The sequence below is a fragment of the Artemia franciscana genome, chromosome 2, assembly GCF_032884065.1.
Source record: "Artemia franciscana chromosome 2, ASM3288406v1, whole genome shotgun sequence".
Taxonomy (NCBI): Eukaryota; Metazoa; Arthropoda; class Branchiopoda; order Anostraca; family Artemiidae; genus Artemia; species Artemia franciscana.
The window spans coordinates 44,112,999-44,126,488 of NC_088864.1; the positions used below are offsets into that span (position 1 = coordinate 44,112,999).

Sequence of the window (13,490 nt, forward strand, 5' to 3'; positions counted from 1 at the left end):
TCAGGTCGGAATTTAAAATAAGAGCTGTAAAGCACAAGATCCTACTAAATATAAAATTTCATTAGGATATGATCACCCGTTCGTAAGTTACAAATACCTCATTTTTCCGAATTATTCCCCCTCCCCCCGAACTCCACCAAAGAGAGCGGATACGGTCCGGTTATGTCAGTCACGTATCTTGGACTTGTTTTTATTCTTCCCACCCAGTTTCATCCTGATCTCTGCGCTTTAAGTATTTTCTAAGATATCCGGTCCTTCGTAATAAGATAATCACGATCTTATTACGAGAGTAAGTTAAAAATACGTCATTTTTTCCAATTTTTCCCACTTAGCCCCAACTCCCCCAAATAGATCAGATTCGTCCCGATTATGTCAATCACATATCTAGGACTTCTGCTTACTTTTCCCACCAAGTTTCATCCCGATCCCTCCACTCTAAGCGTTTTCCAAGATTTTAGGTCCCCCCCCAAACTCCCCCCAATGTCACCAGATCAGGTCAGGATTTAAAATAAGAGCTTTGATACACGATATTCTTCTAAATACTAAATTTCATTGAGATCCGATCACCCGTTCGTAAGTTAAAAATACCTCGTTTTTTTCAAATTTTCCAGAATTAACTTATTCTAGAATTAGCTCTGAGACACGATATCGTTCCAAACATCAAATTTCATTAAGATCTGATCACCCGTTCGTAAGTTAAAAAAACTTCATTTTTTCCATTTTTTCCAAATTAACCGTCCCCCCACTCCCCCCAAATGATCAAATTGGGGAAACAACTATTTCTAATTTAGTCGGCTCCGGTTCCTGATATGCCTGTCAAATTGCATCGTCCTAGCTTACCTGGAAGTGCCTAAAGTAGTAAAACCGGGACAGACCGACAGAATTCGCTATATCGCTATATGTCACTTGGTTAATACCAAGTGCCATAAAAAGTTAACTGCTCAGTTTTTATTCCGACAGACTGAACACACTGGGGATAAGCTTACCATCCACACAATATCTGAAACTTCCGACTTTCAACATTTACTGCTTAGATTTGTCAGTTGGAAAAGTGCAATACGTTGCATTTTAAATTTTGTTCATTTAAATTACATCTTTTAGTAAAATTATGCTGTAGCAGTCTTGTGTAAGAAGTCCAAGTTTTATACAACATTTCATGAAAAAACAAGAATGCTTAACCTGACTACAAAAATGATAAGTTATTCATCATAATCCACCATCAATGAATCTTGCTTGAAATAGCAGGATTACTTAAACAAAGAGTATTCGTTCTTTTACCAGTTCAATCTTAATAATTTTGAATAGGAAATATTTGACGTAAAAAGAAAATGAAAGAAAATAAAATGAAGGGAAAATAAAATGAAAGAAAATAAAATCAATGATTCTTGCCAACAATATAGAATTTAATGATTTAATTTCACTTACTTGACCCTTGTCTTTCTAGCCTCGCCTTTTCTGTCACTTTATAATTTTTGCATGCATCTTCAATTTTTCGTTTCCATAAGTTCTTTTCGTTCAGATTTCCACAAGACATGTAAATCTTTTGATCTGAAGCAGAACAGTACAAGTTCAGTTCAGATTTGAGAGGTGAATCTACATCTTCTGATAGTAGTTTCAAATGTTCCAGTATTATTGGCTGAAATTAAGTGAACTGTAGTACTGGGAGCCATTCTAAGCAACCAAAATGTTAAAATCAAAGAAAAAGTATATAAAGTGTAGACAAAATAGGTTGTGAACATAATTCAAAATTTTATTGTCAAAAACAGATGCGAGTAAATAAGCCCTTTCAGTTTCGATGCAATGTCATCCGAAATTCAACCAAATCTGTCAGTGTTAGAGCTTTTGTTATTGAAACATTGCAGAAAGACACAATTTAGCACAAAGAGCAGGTATTTGAGGGGCGTGGTCACCACCCTCATTTATAATATAACTTCTGTTCTGTTAAGTTTAATACTATTGCTTAATTTCACTAAATTATTTCCTAATTTGAAGTATTTCTTTATTTTCATATCATACTTAAGGTAACCCAATACACGCAAGAAACAGCACGCCCTCCCTAAAATTCTCTGTCAATTATGCTATGCTTCAAATTTAGTATAAAATTATATAAAGTATATTTAGGCATGTTTATTTCAGGTGATAAATAGGATTTTGCTAAATATAAGGGAGACTATTAAGCTCTTCAAACATAAGTTCAACACTTTTTAACGATTTCGTAACATAATAAACAAGTATTTCCATTATAAAACCTTGTTTTACAATAACAAGGGAGCTATTCTTCTCTCTGAAACCCACTTTTTACACTTAGTCTGAATATATTCTCCCAAGTGAAGGAATAGGAGTAGAACGGGGGTATACCCCCAGAGAGATCCATCAAAAGAAAATAAAACTGTTAGTACCAATGGCAAAAAAAGATTATAAAATCGTTTATTTTGTCTGGAATGGATGCAAATTTAGGGATATAAATAACGTTTAAAAAGTTTAGGGATACGTGGGTCAACAGTCATTACAGGCAGCTACTAATAGGCATTATGGCACTTGAAACTCGGAGGCTCTAAGGATAGCGTTTTAAACTGTTGATAGTCTCAAAACTTTTGTTCGATAGAATTTTGGAGTATTTAGGCAAAAAGTGTTGTTTTGTGGCATAAAACGGCAGAAAATGGCACTACACAATTTCTGTAAGTGCCCACTCACAAATTGTCACTTCAGCTCTTTTAAATTGTTTTATAATTTTTGCAAGGTATTGACTCTCGTCAATACCACGCTCTTTACACTAAAGTTAAAATTTTGCTCCAATTCTTTAAAAATGAACCCTGAACCCCAAAGGCTGGTTAATTAGAATAAATAGCTCTTTTGGAATTACCAAAAATACTTAGCGTAAAGAGAGAGGTATTGAGGAGGGGACAAACCCCCTGATATATGTAATAATTTCTCTTTTTTTGTTTTTCTGTTGATTTCTTCTAAAATAAATAAGCAAACTTCGTTTTAATAATTCATGTACGGTGAGCCAAAGTTTTCACAAAATCTTCATTAATTTAAAAACGTTCAGAAATTAAATTTAAATAAAAAAATTTCTCAACTAAAAAAAGGAGCAATATTAGAACTTAAGATAAACAGAAATCATTACGTATATGAGGGGGTTCGTCCCCTCCTCAATATCTCGCTCTTTACGCTAAAGTATTTTTAGTAATTTCGAAAGAGCTATTTATTCTAATTGATCGGCCTTTGTGGTTTAGGGGTCATTCTTAAAGAATTGGAACAAAATTCGAACTTTAGTGTAAAGAATGAGGTATTGATGAGGGAACGACCCCCCTCCATATAGGTATTAAAATTATACGAATATAGTAGTTCGTTACGTAAGTTAATTTGTAAGTTATGTATATTTATTACTAATAAAAAGGTTCGTAAATAAAGTAAAAAGTTCTACTGGCCTTTTTAAGTCACCGAAAAAATTGGAGGCCAACTAATCCCCCTCCCCCACCCCTTATTTCCTCAAATTCGTCCGATCAAAACTTTAAGAAAGCCATGTAGCCAAAAAAAGGAAGTTAATATGCAAATTTCGTTTTAATTATTCATATACGGTGATCTAAAACCAACACCTGCATTAATTCAAAAACGTTCAGAAATTAAATATAAAAAAAGCAATTTTTTTAACTGAAAGTAAGGAGCGACACTAAACAGAAATTATTCCGTATATGAAAGAGACTGTCCCCTCTTCAACACCCCGCTCTTTACGCTAACATTTGACTCTTTCTCATAACTCTACTTTTTAAAACAATAAAAAACTTTAGCGTAAAGAGCGAGGCGTCGAAGAAAGGACAGTCTTTTTCATATACGGAATAAATTCTGTTCGTTTTAAGTTTTAATGTCGCTCCTTACTTTCAGTTAAAAAAAAACTTGTTTTGTTTTTTATTGCATTGCAGCTAGGAGCTTGCAACCTCTACAGTAGGGTTCCCTGATATGCTGAATGTGATGGTGTAATTTTCATTAAGATTCCATGACTTTTAGAAGGTGTTTTTACCTTTCTTCAACTTTTGATGGATAAGATTAAATTGATGAAACTTATATATTTAAAATCAGCGTAAAAATACAATTCTTTTGATGTGTATATAGGTATCAAGATTCTGTTTTTTAGAGTTTCGATTAATATTGAGCCGGGTCGCTCCTTACTACAGTTCGTTCCAACGAACTGTTTGAAAAGGTCTTTTTCATTATAAAACACTAATGAAGTACATGTTCTACTTGCAGTGTAAAATAGATATGAAACTTTTATTCGAATCCGCAAAACAGACAATAAAGAAAAACCTTACTAGTCTGCAACAGTGGAAAATAGATTTAAAGCTTATATTCTTGCAATAGTCATTTCGTATATGTGTAAGATCTTTTCTTTCTTTATATTTCGAAGGGAAGGGGTATCATTTTTAAAGATATGTTTTCTGATAAAAAAAAAAAAAATAAAGCGCATATCCAAAAAACAAATACACACACATAAAGATTAAACATAATTCGTCGTTGTTTACCATTAAATAAAGCATAATATTTAAGTAAATGGGGCACATAAGGGATAGACTAACAAGTTTCCCGTCATCCGTGGCGGTTTTAAATTGAACGGCTTAAATTACCCGCGGTAAAGAAAAACTTTCCCACTTCCGAGCTAAAATAAATCAGAAAAGTAGCTCACCTGTTTATATACTTCAAGCTGCATCTTCGATTCTTTAGTGAAAAGGAACTGGAAATTGATTTTCTCAAGTTGCTTGTTAGACTCAGTCAGAAGTAAAAAATCATTAAAAAGAAATCCAATCAGCTCTTTTCCGCTTTTCGTCTGAAAGAAGTCATTAAAATTTACTCCAGAACGTATTTTTACATGCCCAAAGTAATAAAATAGCTGCAGAGAAAACTTAGCAATTACCAATACTTGAAGGCAAAGACAGTTAGAGTCTTCGTCTTCTTCTTCATAAATAACCACCTGGAAATCATAATTCAATTGTTAGATTATATAATACAGTTCAATTATAGTACTGTATATAAATACTCTATGTGAATACTAAACATAATGCTTGAAATCTGATAAAATAAAGCTTCATTTTATTTCGCAACCAATATATTTTTTTAAGTAACCTTTAATGTTGATACTAATAAGAATTACCTGATTGTTCCGACCTTTTGAAGATTGAAGGTTAAATGCTACTTATGAAAATACCTTTTACACGCTAGAGGAATATTTAGCGTGCATGTAACTGAACCACCGTGTAACTGAACCCCTGTAACTGAAACATCGTACAACTGAACCCTCGTCTTACTGAGACGTCGTGCAACTGAACCACCGTACTCAGTTTTTCAGTATTCTATAAATACGAGGCAATATCGTTGGGTAAAACACAAGCTAGATTCTTTACATGTTCAACCTTGTTGCAATTGTTTGTTTTTTAAGTCATGATATAAATGCCTGTCAAGATGATTCATAAAAAAGCTGTTTTGTTGTCACAAAAAGAAAGAAAGTCGAATGTCATAAACCATTAAAGCCATATTTATTTCTCCATTTTTATGTCTGTTAATGGGTGTTCCCTTTTCATGTCACTGTCTACGGGTCAAGACGGTACTAGGTTGTTGTAAATTTGTAGGTAAAACAACCGAGTAATAATCAATAGTTTCATGGTTGCAGCGGTAGCTAAAATCTAGTAAACAACGAACCAGGACCAGAAGATTAAAAAATGTTGAAAAAAAACATGAAAGAGAGAAGAAAACTGCAATTTATAGCTGACTCAGAAATGGCAACTATTATCTCGATTAGTCCTAATAATAATAATAATAATTTATTTATAACCCACAAAGTACATTAAACTGGGGAGTAAACACACACAAAAAAGAAAAAACAAGACAAAAAACATAACAACATAAATAACATAGCAGCATAACAACATACAACATAAGTAAATTACCTCCATTCACAAAATGGCCAAAGAGGGTCAAAAACATCTTACAAATAGTAAGATGTTATTTGGAAAGTCAATTTATGGAAATTTCAAAAAATAAAATGAAACCCCTAAAAATGACACCAGATCGAAACAAAAAGCACATCACTGGAATAGCCGTGGTAAAAACCCTGTACAGAAAAATTACAGTCCTGGGTGATACAAAAAAGAAAATCCCTTTTTTTCATGAAAGCGCTGATGACGTCCATGAATGACGTCATAATTGTAGATTACATCCAAAAATTGCGCTATAGTAAAACTAAATGAGGACATAAGTAGTGGGGCCATAATGCTTTTAAGCGGCATAGTAACCTGTTCCACCAGGCCTTAGTAACCAGAAGGTGTTATTGATTATGCGCACCTGGGTCTTGGGTAATAAGAGTTGCTTGTTTACTTATGTAAATACTATCTTCAAGACATTGACATTGATTATGTACACTGTTTGTTACATAATATGAGGATAATGTAACCTCGCGTGACTTGGTTCGGTTCCGGGTTAAATAATAGGAGAGTGTTTACCTGTGTAAATTCATTGAGGATAACGTAATCTCGAGTGACTTGTTTAAATTCAAGAATCTTTACAATCCGGCGACAACAGAGCTTTCACCGATACTTGGTTTACGTAAGACCTGTTTTGGTCCATTTACCTTAGGGATACAAATATTCGATATTTCCTGTTACGTGATATAGACAAGACTTTGTTTTGATTCTCAAATTGCTTTATTAGCTAGTCCATAATCATCAGTGAGAGTGTGAGGTTTAAAAATATGAATTGATTTGAGAAACAAAAAATTATGCGGAATCTCGTGATTTCGGAAAAATGTTTGACCCTATATGATCATTTTCAAGAGTTTTTTACTTAAAGGGAAATATTCTCTCGAAGAATGCTTGACGATTTAATAAAAGAGGAATCTCCATCTTTGGACTATTGTGTGAGACTTTTACGTCACGAAACAGATGCATTTACACAATTTATTGAGATATTAATCAAAACAAAACAAATTAATATTGTGGATGTGCTTTTGAAAACCACCTAGACATTTGTTTAAAGATCCAAAGGCCCTTCTTAGGGCCATGAATTTGGAACAGAACACTTACTGTGAATAATTAGAAAACAGGCTGCCAATTCCGACCGGGTCCTAGTAACCAATTCATACTGGATCCTAACAACCAATTCCAACGGGAGCCTATAGCAACAAATTTTAACTGAGCAATTAGTATTATATTATTAATACTTTTCCAGCCTAACCAAGACTTAGCTGCTCCTTAATACATCATGATCCCTACTCTCTGTCCATGTACCCCCTCATTCCTGCCTGAATAACTATCCAATTTAATGCTTCCTATCACTAGGATATGATTTTCTGAAACTCCTAGTAAGTCCATTTCGAATTGTCTGAATCCGTCAGTTAGAATATCGATTCAAAAGTTATTTTTAACGTCGTAACATTCTAAGTTCCAATTTTCATATTCTTTAAGTCATTAAAATTATTTTGGCCTAAGAAAAGCATTGGTCCAAGATACCAGTGCAGGAAGGAGACCAGCACATCTTCTCAACTCCACACCGAAGCGCTCAAGCCGGCTTAGAACCAAACAGCAAGAAGACCCTGGAGCCTCCAGTTTGAACGAAGGCTTTGTGCAACCCTGAGCCTATCCTTCCCGCACTAATTACTTAACTTGCATGATGACGCAGAACACCATGGTGGAACGATTCTCTACAGAACGAAAACTACAGCAGGTCGTAAGATACAGATCTTTGGACAACATCCACTCTAAATGGCTGCTCCAACCCTTTCGGGTACCTGCATGACTGGGGACCTTGCGGTCAACTCTATTCCCACTTGAGGAGTGGAAGCCCTCAAGGAAATTATAGCCTAGTAAAAATCACAGCATTCACACGGGATTTTCACGACTAGCTGCAATAATAGTGTGATAGTACAATGGATTGTTGTTTTACGGATGTATTCCCACTGGGCTAAGATTGGCGACAGGCATGCTACTTGTTCTTCTAGTAAAGAGCCCGCAAGTGAAATGTCAACCGACGCTCTATGTACCAGCAATGGTTCAACTGTATCTTTATCCTTTTTTAATCCTATTTCAACTGGAAGTTTAACCTTCCAAAAATATTTAACCTGGTATCCAAGGCTTGGAAACCAGCCATACAAGATCTTACAAAGTGTCTGCGAACAATCCTTTCAGTTCAATAATTAATTTAAATCATGTAACTGAAAGCATTTACAAGAATCTTGTGATTTTACATATGAGGACGGAGCTTAAGGAACAAGAAGCGTTTACGCGACATACCTTAGACTGAATACGTTCGCGCATATCTGAGGAGTTTATGGTTAAAAGCAAATTACATTAGACAAAAATTCATCGCTGAATAGTCCTACAAAATATAACAGAGATAAAACAAAAAAAGAACAAGAGAGGAAAAAAATGTTTAAAATAAATAATGTTACTAGAGTTTATGAAATATTTCGAATATAATTTCAGAGCATAGATCTTTTTTTGTCAATATTTACCTTTCTGAGAAAGCCATGGTGCAACAAGAGTCTTGGCCCCATAATATTTGTCACTGAATTGAATACTATCCGTTGATCATCATCTTCAAAATTAATCCTCTTTTGTATCCATTCTAACCGTTCAGCATTTTCGATTTGTTCGACACCAGCATTAACCTTGAATTTAAACATTATACTATTAAACAACATTTGCAAATTCCCTGGCGACAAACAAACAACTATCATTTCATTAATTTTGTTTTAACATCTAGAGAATTTATTTGTCCATGACAAGAGCAGTCAAGTCCAAAATATGTAGCCCCAAAGCTTGAAACTATGGTTGTATCCCTCATTTACGGTCACTAATTCGCATATTTTACGTGATGTCTCAATTTTTAAAGAGGGAGGGGGGTTAACAGACTAATATTTTCTGTAGAGGAAAGCTATCATCCACCGAGAATTATATTGCACACTTTACCCAAATGTGCTCTTTGAAATGGAGAGAGTTTAGGAGGTAAACATTTCATCTTTCAACTATTTTGAACAAAATAGTTATCTCAAGATTTTGATCGGATCTTATTGAGGGGCACCTAAAAGGGGCGTAGAAGGAAGGCTGGTTACACTCCAATCACTTTTGAATCTGAAAAAGGCTACTTAAGCTTTCAGCTTCCAGTCAAATAAGCCACTTCCAAAGTTTCTACGACAAATCCTTTCATAAAATCGGCCTGGGAAAAAATAATACATTGAACCCACTCTTTACTAATGCAGCACTATTCCTCTTGCACAACGAGCTTTCATCAAAATTCTCGAATATTTTGTTCAGTCTCAGACTATTACCTAAAAGAGTGTTGTAGTACCTGATTGAAAATCGAGCCCTTTTCATCATTCACCAAAGGGTGTGGCTCATCAATGGTATGGCTCTGCGAGCTCAGCCACTTGGTGGGTCGAGGATATAGGCCATAGACAATTGAAGCCAAAGCCTTGATCCAGTTGGGTCTGCCAAATCACAAATTATAGCTGTCCAACTTAACTAAAATGAATGGCTAAGGCACTAACACGATATCAGACCTTATAGATTGAGAAAATATATCTACAAGGACATATATATATATATATATATATATATATATATATATATATATATATATATATATATATATATATATATATATATATATATATATATATATATATATATATATAGGAAGTACTAATTAAATTATATGAAGTAACTAAATAAGTAAACTACACAATTTGCCAGCATAATATTGAGCACTGATAAAGTTGTACTTAATTAACTTAGCAAAACGGACCAGAAAAATAGAGAAAGAGCACAAAAGAGCACAGAGTTTAAAGTTTAATTGCTCTCAGGACATGGAAAACAGCTTTGTCATGTTTCTTTTTAGATCTTGACATTTTTTGACAACTTCAAACCAAATTCAAATGAATTCCAGACAATAAGACATAGGTATTGAACTACAAAAACCCGGTTTCGTAGTAGGACGGAAACTAACTGGGACACAGAAATAATTCGAACTAGAATTGTGGTGATTAAGGTAAGAAAAAGTGTTTTATTTATTAAAAATATTATTATCAAAATTTAATTATTAGAATAAAGTTTATTGGAACAATTATTTATAATTATTAGAACAGCAATTATTAGATTATAATCATTTAGAAAAAGAATATTAGAGCAGAAATGACATTAGACTGCCTAACCCTAACATTTATTTAACGATGTGACAAAAAAAAACTATGACGTAATTTTAGCTGTGAAAAATTGATTTCCATAATTCTACGCTTTAGGAATGTGTTCCAGTTTTATTCTATTAAATTTTTTAGAAAAAAAATATATAATCAAATCAGGAAGTGAGTAGCTTACCCTTTTGTAAATCAAGTGATGAAAACATAGGCCATACTTTGTTTACGTGTCAATACCTTTCAAATATAAGGATCCGGCTACTAGACCTATATAATGATGATCTACTTCTGCCTGTCTTAACACAAACTTCGCCAAGCACATGGACACCTTTAGTAGTTTTATTGTTTGCTATAATAATTTACCATACTCTTTGAAATTGAAAATGAGTAATTTCAACAGTGATGTCCTACTATGTTAATACAAATGCTAATACCTAAATCTAAACCATCAGGAGAAAAAGAGGATCCTTGCTTTCGAGAATAACTGTCTTTGCAGGAAGAATACCATACGGTATTCTTCATATTGTATCTAATAAAAGATGTCATACATCAGGAAAATGGTGCATATCATTCATATGGCAAAAGATTGACTCTTGGGAATGTAACAAATATGGCACTCAGAGGGAATCCAAAGAAGAGGACAACTAAAAAATACACTTCGTCCTACTTAACTGAGCACACACTGAAACTAAAGCACATTGAAACGGCAGTAAAACTCTTGTGGGAAGATGTCTGGGCAGCAGCACGTATAAGAGGCAACTGCCGACTCTTTCTGGATGTCTAAGGCGACTCTAGTGACGAAAAATTCACCGGGATCTACTGTTAGGTCTTTGGAAATATGCCATAAAACGAATATATTTTGTGATCTAGATAATTGTCTTTTTTATTATTATTCATACTATTTGTTTAACATTTATACTTTGTTTCGTTAAGTTCTTGCGTAGGGATTAATAGTTTTTAAATACAATTAATCATTATTATTTCTATGGATTAGCGAGCAAAATATTGAATTGCAGTAATTAATCCTTCAGTTAAGCGTCTGTGAACTTGCATCTGGACCAGATGCCAGATGCAATTTTTTTTTTTGGCTAAATGGCTTTCTCCAAGTTTTGATCGGACGATTTTAAGGAAAAAAGAGGCGGGGGAGGCGGCCTAGTTGCCCTCCAGTATTTTTAGTTGCTTAAAAAGGCCACTAGAACTTTTAACTTGATTTACGGACGTTTTTATTAGTAGTCAATATATGTAACTGACAAATTAACTTACGTAACGAACTTCTATAATCGTATATTTTTATTATGTATATGGGGGACGGGCCGTACCCTCATCAATGCCTCTCTCTTTACACTAAAGTTCGAATTTTGTTCCGATTCTTTGAGAATCACCCCTGAACCCCAAAGGCCGTTTAATTAGAATAAATAGCTCTTTTGAAATTACTAAAAATACTTTAGCGTAAAGAGCGAGGTATTGAGGAGGGGACGAACCCCCTCATATACGTAATGATTTCTGTTTGTTTTAAGTTCTAATGTTGTTCTTTATTTTCAGTTGAAAAAACTTGATCTTTTCTATTAAATTTCCGAGCGCTTTTGAATTAATGAAGATTTGATTTTGGCTCACCGTACATGAATAATTAAAACGAAATTTGCATATTAATTTTACTTTTTTCGGCTAAAAAGCTTTTTCAAAGCTTTGATCGGTAGATTTTGAGAAAAAGGGGCGGGGAGGGGGCCTTGTTGTCCTCCAATTTTTTGTTTACTTAAAAAGGCCATTAACTTTTAAGTTTATTTACGAATATTTATATTAGTAATAAATATACGTAACTTGTAAATTAACTTATGTAACAAACTTCTATATTCGTATATTTTTATTACGTATGTGAAAGGGTTCACCCTCTCTTCAACACCTCACTCTTTACACTAAAGTTCATATTCTGCTCCAATTCTTTAAGAATGGCCCCTGAACCACAACCACTTAATTAGAATATATAGCTCTTTTGAAATTACCATAAATACTTTAGCGTAAAGAGCGAGATATTGAGGAGGGAACGGACCCCCTCATATATGTAACGATTTCTGTTCGATTTAAGTTTTAATGTTGCTCCTTACTTTCAGTTGAAAAAACTTGTTTTTTTTATATAATTTCTCATTGTTGTTCTAAATGATGCTGGAAAATCCAGCACCCCCTTCATGGAAATTCTCTTCCTCCATGACAAATTCCTCCATGGGAAGATCCTCTCATGTAACACCCCCCCCCCCAAAACCCACCACCAGAAAAATACACCCTGAAAACACCATTATACTTCGTCAATAACCAATACTATATGTAAACAATGGACAGAGTTCATAGCTTGCAGCCCTTCCCCCGGGGACTGTGGGGGATTAAGTCGCCCTCTGAGATGTATTTACTTGGTTTTCAACTATGCACAACAAAATGGCTATCTCAAAATTTTGATCCAGTGACTTTGGTAAAAAATGACTGTGGGAGGGGGCCTAGTTGCCCTCTAGTTTTTTTGGTCACTGGAACTTTTAATTTCCGTTAGAATGAGCCCTCTCGCGACATTCTAGGACCACTGGGTCGATACGATCACCCACGGGAAAAAAAAACAAACAAAAATACAAAAAAATAGGCCTCCATGATTTTTCTTCTGGCGAGAAATGCAAAATTCCACATTTTTGCAGATAGGAGCTTCAAACCTTTAAAGTAGGATTCTTTGATATGATGAATGTGATGGTGTAGTTTTCATTAAGATTCTATGACTTCCAGGGGGTTTCCCCCCTTTTTTTGAAAATAAGGCAAATTTCTTAGATTGATGAAACTTCAGTTTAAAAAAAAAAACTTGTGTTTTTTCATTTAATAGCAGATAGGAGCTTGAAACCTCTACAGTAGGGCTCCCTAATATGCTGAATGTGATGATGTAATTTTCATTAAGATTCCATGACTTTTAGAAGGTGTTTTTACCTTTTTTCAAAAATAAGGCAAATTTTCTCAGGCTCGTAACTTTTGATGGGTAAGACTAAACTTGATGAAACTTATATATTTTAAATCAGCGTAAAAATGCTGTGAGCCGGGTCACTCCTTTTAAAGTTCGTTGCCACAAACTGTTGGAAAATCCAAGATTTATCTCGGTATGAAAAAATATAATTCGACACCATGACTTGATCCACACAGAACTCACCTGATCACACAGCAGCTCAGCTTTAGCTAAAGCCTCCTCTAAATTTTGTCGATCTGGATGAGTAATAGGCGTGTGCTTCAATATCTAGAAAAAATGACAGGATTATCCGTATAGTCATATCAAACAAAAAGATAACACGTT

The 13,490-nt window shown here is 34.2% G+C and overlaps 1 protein-coding gene across 4 annotated transcripts in view; it reads right to left on the reverse strand.

The window, feature by feature from the left end:
* LOC136042349 (intersectin-1-like) overlaps nt 1–13,490 on the reverse strand; it is a 113,694-nt gene that overhangs the window by 16,524 nt on the left and 83,680 nt on the right. For all 4 annotated transcript variants that reach the window (XM_065727335.1, XM_065727329.1, XM_065727322.1 and 1 more), the window contains exons 22-25: nt 13,350–13,433; nt 8,498–8,653; nt 4,682–4,822; nt 1,426–1,636 (exon numbers count right to left, since the gene is read on the reverse strand). In XM_065727335.1, the coding sequence (XP_065583407.1) occupies nt 1,426–1,636; nt 4,682–4,822; nt 8,498–8,653; nt 13,350–13,433 (592 nt within the window). The remainder of the gene's footprint in view (nt 1–1,425; nt 1,637–4,681; nt 4,823–8,497; nt 8,654–13,349; nt 13,434–13,490) is intronic.